The sequence below is a fragment of the Dinoponera quadriceps genome, unplaced genomic scaffold (genome assembly GCF_001313825.1).
Source record: "Dinoponera quadriceps isolate SergipeBrazil2010 unplaced genomic scaffold, ASM131382v1 scaffold566, whole genome shotgun sequence".
Taxonomy (NCBI): Eukaryota; Metazoa; Arthropoda; class Insecta; order Hymenoptera; family Formicidae; genus Dinoponera; species Dinoponera quadriceps.
In genome coordinates this window covers 5,464,168-5,476,828 of record NW_014555972.1, presented here as the reverse complement: position 1 = coordinate 5,476,828, position 12,661 = coordinate 5,464,168, and the positions used below count along the sequence as shown (strand labels likewise).

The following is a 12,661-nucleotide window of genomic DNA, read 5'->3' as shown; positions in this document are numbered from 1 at the left end:
AACGTACGATTTTCGGGAATCTCGCTACTCTCGTCTACGAGCAACTTGTTCTTCGCACACTAAGCTAACCACACGTGTTCCTCGTGCTTTCGGAACGGAAAACACACCGAGTGTGCCATTGTTAGCGCAAAATTCGACCTGTTCTTCCCGCCCATGCCCCTCGACTGGTTAACATTCGTACAATCTGTTTGCTCCTTCTTCTCCTTTCACACACTCACAGTATCTGAAAATAAATCTAATATACTCGTATGTAGGATGCGCCAGAGCGAAAGTGCGCGCAGCTAAAAGAACAGATCGAGTGCCACGTGCCTTTCAACGGAAACTTGACAGACCCGAACACGTCACCGGATTTTTTATATATCATCATTCTAGATTAAGTTTCTGTGGAGTACACACCCACACACACACACATACACACTCCGGAGGAATTGGCCGCGTTCAGCAGAACGTTTATCTTACAACTGTTATAAGTTCCCCGAACCGAGATTGAATTATTCTTCTGGATCTACAGGAATAATCCGGCATGAGAAACTTCCGACAGTTAGACGAAAAAACGTTCTGCTGAAAAGCAAGTTTTTATCATTCATTTGTACACCCGATTCGCGGAAATCTTCTCTCGAACACATCCAAGTCTCCCGTTAAATCCTCACCGAGCGGACGTCCAAGACTTCCAAGTCGCTCGACAGTTCGTCGTCGAGACAGGACACTCCGCATATCCCTGTTCAGACCTAAAGCTCGGTACGGCCAATATCATTCCGCAAGTTGCACCGAGAAGTCGTCGGACGGTGAAATGACATTGATCGCCCCACACTCGGATTATTTACAACGTTTATTCACGGCGACGCGTACGCCGACAGAGACGCGCGCGCACAGTGCATCGCGATGTTCCCCTCAGGTGCCGCGGTACTCATCGAGAGCTCGACTGATAATTACACGATAATTAATCCTCTAACGATTTCACGAAAATACACGTTGAACGAGATGCACTGCGTGCGCGGAGAGCGTCGAAGTCGTCTCGCTAAGACCGAAACGCCCTTCCGGCTCCTGTCTGGTGCGTCCAGTGGCGGATTCAGAAGGCCCGAGTATCCGCGCGTCGCGTGATATCAAACTATACGATTAAACTATGCGATTACTTGGAAGGAAATTCAACGTGAAGATGAAGCCAATAAACACCAACAGTAACCCGGGAAAGAAAAGATCATAAATGAAATTTGCCCATATGTGATTATATACAATCATACATGTCCGCGACGAAAAAATACTGTTGTTTACAAATTATATGCGAATACTATCGAAATAAATGCGTCTGGCTTCTGACCGCACATGATATCGACATTTAATTAAATGACAAAGCATCATTTTTTTTCGTACAGACATATATGATCACATATGTAACCACATATATATGGGCAAAATTCATGTATGATTTTATATAATTATGTATAATCGTATATAATCATTTTTTTCCCGGGAACATCACGACAATGTTATAATTTCCCACTCAATAACTGTTATATATAACGTATGTTATGTTGCGCTTGCATTGTTGAGAAATTGCAATATTAATTAATGTTACTTAATAATGTAATCCTAGTTAGTGTTTACCGGGGAACGGCGATTGAGAGACTCGCCGCCTTCTCGCGCAAAGTTTCGTTCTCGCAAAGCCACGTATCTAATTAATCGCGGTCTTTGCTTAGGAAGATCTTGATTACGATTTTGATTAACCTTGACAGCAATATGTCAGACCTACACGCATTTTCTTTCTCCCTCGTTCACGTTTTGTGCAAGACGTTATGCAACGTTCCTATTCCTTTATTACTCGGAAACAAACGGTTGAGTCTCCATGTGACCACTGCTTATTATCAGCCAATGAGATGAGATAACTGGTTTCCTGGCGGCAACCAGCCTACAAAGATAATGTAAAAAAAAAAATAATAATAAACTTAACAAATGTAATTGAAAAAAAATATAAAATCCGCGATTTTCATAATCGTTTTCATGATGTAGGCTTGAGAGACTCATGATATTATTATTATTATTGACGATATTATAGCGTCAGGATCGCGGATGTTACTCTCAGGATTAAGACCTTGATTATATAATCTTGATTATAATCTCGATTATAATATTTGATCCTGATTATAATCTTTATTTAGAAAGCACAGTGGCGAGCGCCGCTCTCGCGTGTCCGTCTCGTATTTCTCGTTGGATACTTAATTAGAACGAATATTAATTTGCTTGACAATACAATTTATCCCGTGACTCCCTCGTAAGGGCTTTCGGGCGCCTATCGCGAACAGAGTAATTCAGCGATCCGCCACTGGATACGTGTCTTAGTCTACGTTTGCGGAGGTGTACTTCTTCCTTGACTCTACATATCTCGCGTATTCCTAGGTTTGATACAGAAGACGCTTCGCGGAAGAAGAGAAGCAAACTACGCTCGGATGACAGCGAAGGGCATCTCGCTCGCATTGACGTATCCGGTAACGTCGCTCGCTCGCGTGCACGTGCGAGGCCAACGGCACACGGTCGCACGCGCGCAGGACAGAGCTATCGATTGTCGAACATTATCTGGTATCCTGGAACGTGTCAAGTGAAACCTACAAATGTCCTCTCTCATCGCGCGCGCTCCTCCTCCTCGGCGCTCGTGAGGAATTCGATACCGCGCTTGAAATCCGCACGATAAATTGATCGAACTCACCGGAAACGCCAACCGGAGGGGTCTCTGTTACAACATACATAATGTGTGTGTGTGTGTGTGTGTGTGTGTTACAATACATGAACCGGTTTCGCTTGCGACAAATCGCAACGGTGCGATAAGCGAGGACGAGACGCACGTGTATACACACACACATACGCACGCGTGGATGCGCGAACGGCGGAAGCAAACGCGGAAGAGTAATGAACGAAAAGTTTTCGTTTTCCCAGACATACTTGATCTTTTATTTTTTTTTCTTTTTTTTTCGTTACAATGTACATCGACATCTTGATTCTTGACATTAAGGCGAGGGTCATGAGTATATTTCCTTTTTCTTTTTCTTTTCATTATTTTGTCCTTCTCTTTCTCCCCTTTTTTTCCTTTACAAACTTCTCGTTCGGCTTATCGTTACCACCTGCACCGTCGGATGCACATAGCTTCGTTTTCTCGCTTTCGCGTACGTCAATGATATAATTTCAGCGTTCGCCCTGACCGCGCTTTCGAACCCGACGATAGACTGTACCCCGGGTACATCCCTCGAGCCGCGTTCCGGTTATCAAATGCACGCTTCGAAGAAACGGAAGAGGAGGGACCTCTCTCTCTCTCTCTTTCTCTCTCTCTCGAGGTATGCACGTGTATACATGTGTGTGTAAGTGCGTGTGTGTGTGTGTGGTATGAACGTTATACGACGTTGCGCGTGCAATCGTGTGGTATCCCATCGAAGCGACTCGACAAATCATCTACGAGCGCAACGCCTCGCTCTCTCTCTCTCTCTCTCTCTCGCGTTACTTAATATCACATGATTACGCCTAGATTCTAATTTACGACCTCTATGCAACGCTAATCGTATGCAACGTTATCGTGTGTTTTCTGCGCTTTTAAGTGGGTGTACAGGTTCTCGAGACTACTAAGTCCTAATAAGCCGGTGGGTGCCTGCCTATACCACGTCGACATTGACATCACGTTTGCGCTTCGTCGAGAAGGTATATCCGGTGTCGGCGGACCGGCTTCTTTCCGGCGGAGCCGACCGAACTCGCGACGCTGCAAGTGCGCGATTCGTCGTGATCCTGAAACCGCGACAATTCCGTCGCGAGGCCCTCCGGATCTCTTCGCGCTTGCAGCACGGACAAGCCCGAGCCTGCTGGAACGACGACACACCTTCGGTCCCAGATCAAAATTGGCCATAGTCGTGCGAGAAAGATTTAACCCGCACGGTTCCGAGAGAAATGAGGATGAAAATTTAGTACACGATTTAAATAGTACAAATAGCGCCGAAGTTCCTCACAATTATTCAAGAGGCCAAATACGCTTCATTTTCCTTTTCTTTAAGCGTATTCATTGACGAGCGTTAATCCTTAACAGAATGGATGAAACGAACGCAGTTAATAAAAGAATGGCACAACTAAGGGAAAGTAAAGACTGTTGTTAATTCATTTCAGGCGGCTATAAGACTTGGATTTCTTTGTCTTATGTAGAAAGATCACGATTCTATGGGTTGGATCATTCTTGCGTAACTACGGCCAATCCTCATTGAGTATCGCACCATGCTCCGTCCGATCGCCCAATCGGCGGCCTTGACCACGCGTTTCCCTTTGTTCTATCTTTCCCGTATGTAGTGCGTCTTGTAACCAGTGCGCGAACACCTGAGTCTCCCCTCAGGGATCTCTTGGACCGGCCGCTCATCAGTCTTTCGAACGTTTCCCCGATGCTGCGGTCGCATCGGGAGAGAATGAATGTGCGCACTCTGTAAATTTCTTCGAGTGAAATTTCACTCTGAAAACGGAATGACCAGCGACGTCACTCGAATTCGAATGATTTTTCATTCACGTGGGGAATAAATGCTCCACTACGGATCGTCGAGCGAATAGTTTTACTCGAAATCGAAAAGCAAATCCGACGTGTTTCATCGTCACCGAAATATATTCACTTCGATCAATCGAAACATTTGCTCACATCTCACTTTACATCATCAGGTCTGTTCTTTTTCGCTGAACTGGCTGCACTAACTGGTACTCTTTTCCTCCTCCACCGAGTCTTAGCTGTATATCTGTTTCTTTTTTAGCTTCTACAATTCTGCACGCTAATTCAGCGAGAACGAACAAAATTATGAAGAATCTGCTCTAAACTCGAGCGAAACACTCACTCTCGCGATTTATGAGCGGTGGTGCTTCCGCTTCGAACGAAGATACCGTCGTTCCTCGCTCGTTTTGAGCGTGACTCCGCTCCGAGAAACTTAGAGAGCGCGAATGCCGCGTGCATGTGTATGTACGTGTGTATGTATGTACCGTACTCGAGAAGTGAGAGAAACAGGTAAATATAGATCCAAAGTTTTCTGCGTGTGTTTTATTGTGCTCACGTGTTAGTATAATAAGCACTCTTGGTCGTCGCATAGTGATATGCGCGTCTCTCTGCCGACGGAACCCGTTGGGCCCGGCCGACAGAGAGAAAGAGAGACGCGTCGTTAAGATTAGATCGCAGATCCGAAATCGTATAGAAACGAGGCAACGCGTACGTCGCTGAGTACAAATATTGTATCTAGAGTAATCGTAGGAGTAGTGTGGAGGAAGAGGACGACAACGGGAGAAAAGGACTGTCGGAAAAAGGGCGGGCGAAGAGGATACGCGTCGTTATCTAGATCTATAACGCGGTATATATAAAACGTGATCCGTTTCGAGGCCGACGGGGCGAGAGGTCGGCGGAGAGTCACGCGCCAAAAGGTCCCGGGTGGTGCTTCGAACGACTGCGTGCAGCTTAACGTAGCTAGAAAAGTTCGTCCGATGCCCGACGACGACGCTTCTTCCCGCGCGATCACGGAGAAAGAGGATGACTCACTCACTCACTCACTCACTCACTCACTCTCTTTCTCTCTCTCTCTCTTTCGTGGGTCTTCACTTTTCTTCATCTCCGTTCGCATTTCCGTACGCGTACAAAATTCTCCGCGCGGCGGAGTCGCCCCACGTCGCGCTCTCGGTTTCTCGTCTCCCGGCGCGCTCTCCTCATGCGATGCCCATCGCGCGTCAGGGATTATTAAGCTCGGACAGTATGTGTGTGTGATTGTGTGCTGCATGTATAACACGGTTTTATAACACGGCCGTACAAAGTTGGACTAGGTTCAAAAGAGCATCGGTACGAGTGCTTCTCACGCGACGATCTCGATGGGTCCTCTTCCGTGTGTGGGGACTCGACGTGCTACCACTGTTAGTGCGCGATCGACCATCACACATCGAGGATTTCTTCTCGTACGCTGGTACAGTTGGGGAGAGGGGGGAGAAGTTGGGGGGTTCACGCTCGCGAAATATACGCTTGACATCGCGTTTTGACACTTGGCGGAGGGAGACAAAGAGAGCGAAGCAGGCATGTGTGTTCGTTGTGGTCACTCGTGACTTCAAAGCATATTTACTAGTTTACTGACGACAAGATTCACGAATACACGCTCCCGACTCGATCCCGCAATTCCGTGCATCGTCGACTCTCTCGTCCGATTTACAGATTTCTTCGTTTATCTCTCCTTCTATTTCTCGTCATTAATTGTAGGATATCGGCACGAGATCGTTCTCTCTCTCTCTCTCTCTCTCTCTCTCTCTCTCTCTCTCCCTATACTCTCTTCCTTTCCGTCTCTCTTTCCCTAAAGCTACTTATTCTGTATTTTTATCAGATCATAGATCATCGCATCTGGTCGCGCGCGAGAGCACGCTTCCCTATCTGTGTACAATCCTCATGTGTATGTATATATGTTATATGTCGTGTGTGTATCCTCGTGTTCGTCTCCTTAGATTATACATGACGAGCTACACAGTGTTCCGCAAAGAGTTCTCTCTACCGTTAAAATTAATCATTGCAACACGATCATAGTATATATATATTTACATTTACTATCTACATTATCTACACATCAACAAACTGTTAGTTTTTTTAGCATTTCATCGTGTTGAATCGTTAATAGTTTCCTTCCGAAACGTTAGATCTCGCCTAACACTTTGTCACCCACGTCGTTTCCTCAAACTCTCACACTCACACACTCATCATTCTTCCACGATCACCGTCATACTTATCATCATTATCATCATCGTTATTATTATTATTATATCTATCATTATTTTCATTATTTTACTCATTCGTCATTGATCATCAACATCAACGTTCTCGCAATTACCTCTTATCGATGTTGTAGCAGTAGTCACTTAAAATGTGTCATATACTCACGACTAGTTCGAAGTAACGATCATCGTACGAAGTAATCATAAACTCTTCGACTCTCGATTGCACTTGCAAATCAAATCAGAAAACAAATATCGACGAGCGACGCAGCTGTTCGCGAACAGAATATATATATATATATATGTATATATGTATGTAAAAAAGGGTAAAATAAATACGGCAACTAAAAAAATAAATGAAAGAGACAAGAGCTGAAAACGAATGACAAAATCAACCAGGTGATCGATCTCTCAACAGTTATGCGACACACGTTACTCACGAGTTTTCAATAGCCCCGCTACCGATATATCGCGTACCTTCGGACTAAACGATAGTCTTTCCTTTTTCTGTTTTTCGCTCGTCTCCTTACCGATCGCATATATATCCCTCTCGAGGCTGCATCGCCGTCTGCGATTCACCATCGCCATCGCCTCGAGCCAACATCATTACTCATCGTTGTCCCCGCGCGTGGATACTGACGATTCTCCGTGTTTTCCCGGGAGAATCACAGCCTGTCCGCCTAACAGCACCGGATGCTTCCCCGAACGCCGATGGCAATCGCGTTATAATCGTGTATCGCGGCGTTCGTCCTCTCCGGCAAAGTCTTTCAGAATCGTTAGTCTTCCTCTAATCTCTCCTGGGGGGAGGGGGGAGGGCGAAACCTGCGCGAGGCTCGCGAGTTCAGGTCAAGTTAGGCTGCGGTGAGGGCGAGGGCTGGGGGTACGAGGCCGTGTCCTATATGAAGGCCCAGCATTCCAGCGTCTTGACGACGAAGTCTTCGCGCGGCGCCAACGGCTCGTTGCCGTATGTGCTGCAGGACTGCGTCCTGCCCTGATACAGATCGCCGTCCAACCACAGGCCGAACTTGCCGCTGAAAAAAAGAGAACGAGATACCGTGAGGAGTTCGCAGAAGGCGTTCCCCCGCTTTCGGGGGAAAACGGGAGAGGCGAAAGAAACTTACTCTCCTGCGCCGATCGCCAGGCTCTCGTTGTTGCCCTTGATGAAGTACAGGTTGTCCCCGGTCCAGTTGAACGACTGGAACCTCGGCGTGAACCTAAAGAGCAGGGACTCGCCGGTACCGTAAAAGTGGTCGCTCACGTGCAGCGAGCACGAGGTCAACGCACCGAACACCTGTAACACGCACGGCCGAGTGACTCACGGGGACTGCGCGGGTCTAAGTGCAAGTACGGAGGAAAGAACGCGTCTGCTCCAGATAAACGCTCCTCCGAGGACGCTGACGGCGGGACGAAGATATCTCGGTTCGCGGTGGCTGAGCGCGAAAACTCAGCGACGAGAAAGGGGGTCCCCTCAGTTATCTCGGCCGGGAGCTTTTAACGGAGCTTTTATTCTGTCATTCGAAAGGTCGAAAAATATCGATTTTTCTTTCCTTACATATTCTTCATGTTTGAAGTTTTGTAAATATATATTTTCGAAGCATCTTATCGATATTCGATGATTTAACGAAGTTACAAACGAAAGAGCGGCGCACGGGTCAAGATCGAAGAGTTTGGCCCATGTTCGGTGTTTATTATTAAACGTCTCTGAATAAAAAGAGGCTTATATGTAATGATATGAAAAAAAAAAAGAAAATATACATATATGTTAAAAAGTTTCCAAGCCTTTTTTTTAGCCACTACAAAAAAGTTTCCGGGACGTAGGGTTGAGGCCCGGAGTGAAGGTTAGTATTCCCGGGTTAATTCAGCTGAACGTCCAGACGAATATTTCCGGTCTTGCTAACAGACTTTCTCGCCGCCGAATTAATTGAACTTTCGTCCGTATTAAATTACACGAACTGAGGCGTTTTCTCACGTGCGCAAGCGAGAAAGACTTACGTTGCCCTCGGTGTCTTCAATGACTAACAGGATCGGGCTCTCGATCTTCGCCATCTTCCGATACATGCTGTTGAGACTGAAGCCGTGCTGGCTGGTGCTGAAGACGAGGGTCCACTGGTAACCCTCCGCCCTGGCGGGTAGGTGACGGCACAGCTGTTCCCTGTGTTCGTCGCCGAGTATCTCCGTCGTGCCTATGAGGTCCGGCACAATGACGTCGTTGTCCAAGGAGACGGCACTGTTCGCGTAGAGAGCTCGCCTGAACTCCTCGCTCATAGACAGTACCTGCGAAAGCGAGCGTGAATCAGCGATTAACGCGGTCACCGGTCGTGCTCTCTCGACAACGACGCACGTATACGTTGTGTATAGTGAATATCGCTAAACTCTCTAATCGAGGGGGTAAGAAGCAAAACTTGTCTACTAATAACGACTTGATTAGATAAGGATGTACTGTTACCGCATTCGGCCTTAGCCCAGCTCGAGGAGAGCCTCTCCTGTTCAATTTTGCCCTCAAACCTCTCATAGAAAGGCGCAGTCCACGCGTGTAAAGTCTATGATCGATGCTAATGAGATTCCAATCGATGCCACGTCGTTTCTAAGTGCGAAATGGCGCACGACATTAAAGTATACACGTGAGCGGAATGGTAATTTTCTCGACGGAAACAAAAAGCACACGCGTACATGTGGTATCTACTGAATTCCGATGAATCCGGAGATCCTTCCCGTCTATTCCCTTTCTCGAAAAATAAGAACAATATATACGCTATCCGCGGGAGCCGAATGATTCTAACGTCCCCTTTTGCTTCTGACCCCCCTCAGTCCAGCTAGAGTTCTAAGCACATTTAGGGCACTACCACATCCAAGTGTCGTGTTGTAGTCCGCCAACGCGGTCTCATGTGACCGCAGTGGGTGTCGCGTTTATTCAAGTAAATTGCCGGCTAATTAGCGCGACGGGTGCCACCGTGAAATGTGTGTCGATATTGAGTTACTTTTGTCCGCCATTGCGAATCGTTTCGCTTTACGTCGCGTGCGATAATGCAACGCACGCAGTAGGAAGAGCGAATCACCGATCGTCGATTTTGTGACGAAACCGCCGAGGCTACGATGAACGAATGCTTCTAGGAACACGAAACGCACCGACGAGGCGATCGAACTCTCCGCCTCTATCGCGGTTAATTCGAAAGGCTTCGCATGTGCATACGCGCAACCGGAGATCGGTGTGAGTGAGTGAGCGTGTGTATGTGTGTAAGAATAAACGAGATATAAATTCAAGTGGGAGCAATCGAGATAGTCCAAATGAACGACACGATAATCTGCGATCGCATTCAAAACATTCGTAAAAACAAATACATTAAAATGTGATTAAGGTTCTTGTTCTTTCGCCATGACCATCTTGATTGATGACATCAGTAGCGAGAAAATACGCGCTCAAAATTCTCGCGAAATGCGTATGTTGGAATAAACGAATATGTAACATGTGCGGATTTGTAAAATACTTGAAAAAAACGTATTCTTCTTCTCGAACAATTAATAAATATCTTGTGACTGAATGATTCTTTCATGTTAATTTGATCACTGCTTATTGATTGTCAGGGGGGGGGGGGAGGATTCCCGGACCAATTTAGAAATCTGCTCGATCGACGCATGTGTCATTTTATAAACATATCGTTTTATTTCAATGTATTTGGAGCAACATATTTTCTCGTTTTGACGTCATAATTTCGACGCCATGGAATCCGAGAGATTGAACTCCCGGAAATTAGCGCGAAATCGTCGAAAAATACCTGCGAACGCTTCCCGAAGCGACGAGGAAAAATCCAAAAGTGACCACACAGTCGTAAAAATAACAACGCGACGGACTTCCCGGAATAATAAGATAAGGATTGCGCTACGGATTTATTTTTTCGTAAGATATTCCGACGCGGTTTTCGCCAAAGGCGTTGGACGTCGCCTAGAGATAAGAATGCAAATCGCGCCCCGGCCGCGCCGAACAATGCACGCTATGCATCGCTGATGCGCGGCGCATGTTGCCGCATTATTGACATGGGTCCGTGGTCAATTCAGATTGCGATTCGGATAACGATGCGCGCCGGATTGATTCACGCACCTGTGAAGCGGCGATAAGCTGAGAATAATGACTTTTAGATGCACGTGCGCGCGCCACTCGGATGGCAACGTGTCGCCCTCGTTGCGTCGCCTCGTGAAAATGACATAGCTGGATAAATCCTCGGTGTTGACCGCGTATTACGAATCGCTGCACGTGACAAAATACTCGTTTTCAACTCGATTATTGCTCAACCGCCGATGACGGAGAACCGCACCGTGAGGAAAGCGAGATGCAACGATTATCGCGCTTGCAATGCTTTAGACTCTCGCTTTCGCTCCAGTCGAGAGAGAGAGAGAGAGAGAGGGGGGAGACAGCGCGCGAAATTTGTTCCCAGCCTTTATTTCTCCGCTCTCGATCGAGTTAGTCTCGCGTGACACCGATCGCACGACAATGAAAAATTTTCACGCGTCAAACTTCTTCTCGTTCGCAAAAAGAGACCTGTTGCGCTCGCGTGTTACTGTAAAATACGCGTTATTTATGAAAAAAAAATGGCATCGCCCGTGCTTGTTTCCATTCTCTCGACCGACGTGACTTGCGAGACTAATTTCACTTCGCCGTAATGAAGTTGTGTATTTCAGTTCCGCCGGTGTTTTTGTAACGGACTTCAAGATGGCCCGCGGCGGAATTTTATTATTATGCCGTGTTATCTGTTCTAAGCTGCGTATTGTTTAGACAAAAAAAAGTCGTCAATAATAACTTGAGAGAGAGAATTACGACGGAGTTACTTATACGCACGGGTCTCGTGGGGTTATCGTGAAAAAAATAAATGGATAGAATCGTCAATTAGTCCTTCGGTCTATTTGCGTTGCAAGGATAACGAGTCATAAATTAACACGGATTTTATATTACACACGTAAGAACATGCACGTACAAGATAAGCGGCGTGATGACATCGAACGTATTGTTGCATTATCGATTGTCGCAGCCGTTAAATTGTATTATTTACGACACACACTCGTAGAAAAATTACCGCCGACGAAACACGCTGCTTTCCGTTGTTCACGTTTATCGCCCATTAAACGGACTCATGGCTAAAAAAAGAGACAGAGGGAAAACAATTCCGATAACCTTTGACATATTTGGCGGAATTTTAATTTTCATGCGAATGTTGTTTGTAATTAGTCGCCAGCCGCGCTAACTTTATCAAACGATGTTGTTCTAACTTTCAAGGGCAAGTTCAACGAAATGAAAATCTAACAAGAATCTTAAGAACTGAATAAACCTGTGTTCTAATCACATTAACCCCTTGCCGTGCCATTTAGCTCGACGAAACTCGGGCCCAAGTGTTACGCGTCAACGCGTGGTAAACAGATCAGACTGATGCGCGAAAAAGGTCACAATACGAGCCGAAATGTAAATGCCTCTGATATAGACACTTTTGCACGATACTGCTGTTGTGGAAATAAACTCTAATACCTTTTATATTTTTTATTTATTTGTAATCGATTCATTACATTATAATTATTATACTATATTATATTTTGTAATCGATAACAGTTTCACTTAAACCTCTTTTATTTTGCATTTTGTAAGGGTTTATTATTAAATTTCAATATAATAATATAAACTACTTTGTAACAGCAATTATGAGACTCGTGACTAACTCTGGTGGCGTACTGATAGAAACTAACATTCAATCACGACCCAGGCTCCGTGATGTTTATGTTTGATCCGACTATCTGTACACGACCTCGGCTCGTGATGTTTACGTTTGGCCCGACGATCTATTCACGAGCCTGGCTCGTCATATTCATGTTTGGGCCAAAATTTTCATCACGAGTCAGACTCGTTAAAGCACGGCAAGGGGTTAATATATTGACATCCTGTAAA

The 12,661-nt window shown here is 45.9% G+C and overlaps 1 protein-coding gene across 13 annotated transcripts in view; it reads right to left on the bottom strand.

Annotated features, from left to right (window-relative positions):
* Positions 1-2,945: 2,945 nt before the first annotated feature.
* LOC106746221 (TLD domain-containing protein 2) overlaps positions 2,946-12,661 on the bottom strand; it is a 145,712-nt gene continuing 135,996 nt past the window's right edge. For 10 of the 13 annotated variants that reach the window (XM_014622537.1, XM_014622538.1, XM_014622535.1 and 7 more), the window contains 3 exons: positions 8,728-9,009; positions 7,857-8,026; positions 7,631-7,766 (listed from right to left, as the gene is read on the bottom strand). In XM_014622537.1, coding sequence (XP_014478023.1) covers positions 7,631-7,766; positions 7,857-8,026; positions 8,728-9,009 — 588 coding nt within the window. Of the gene's footprint in view, positions 7,767-7,856; positions 8,027-8,727; positions 9,010-12,661 lie in introns of all 13 variants that reach the window. The other 3 variants (XM_014622544.1, XM_014622543.1, XM_014622532.1) reach the window with 1 other exon arrangement.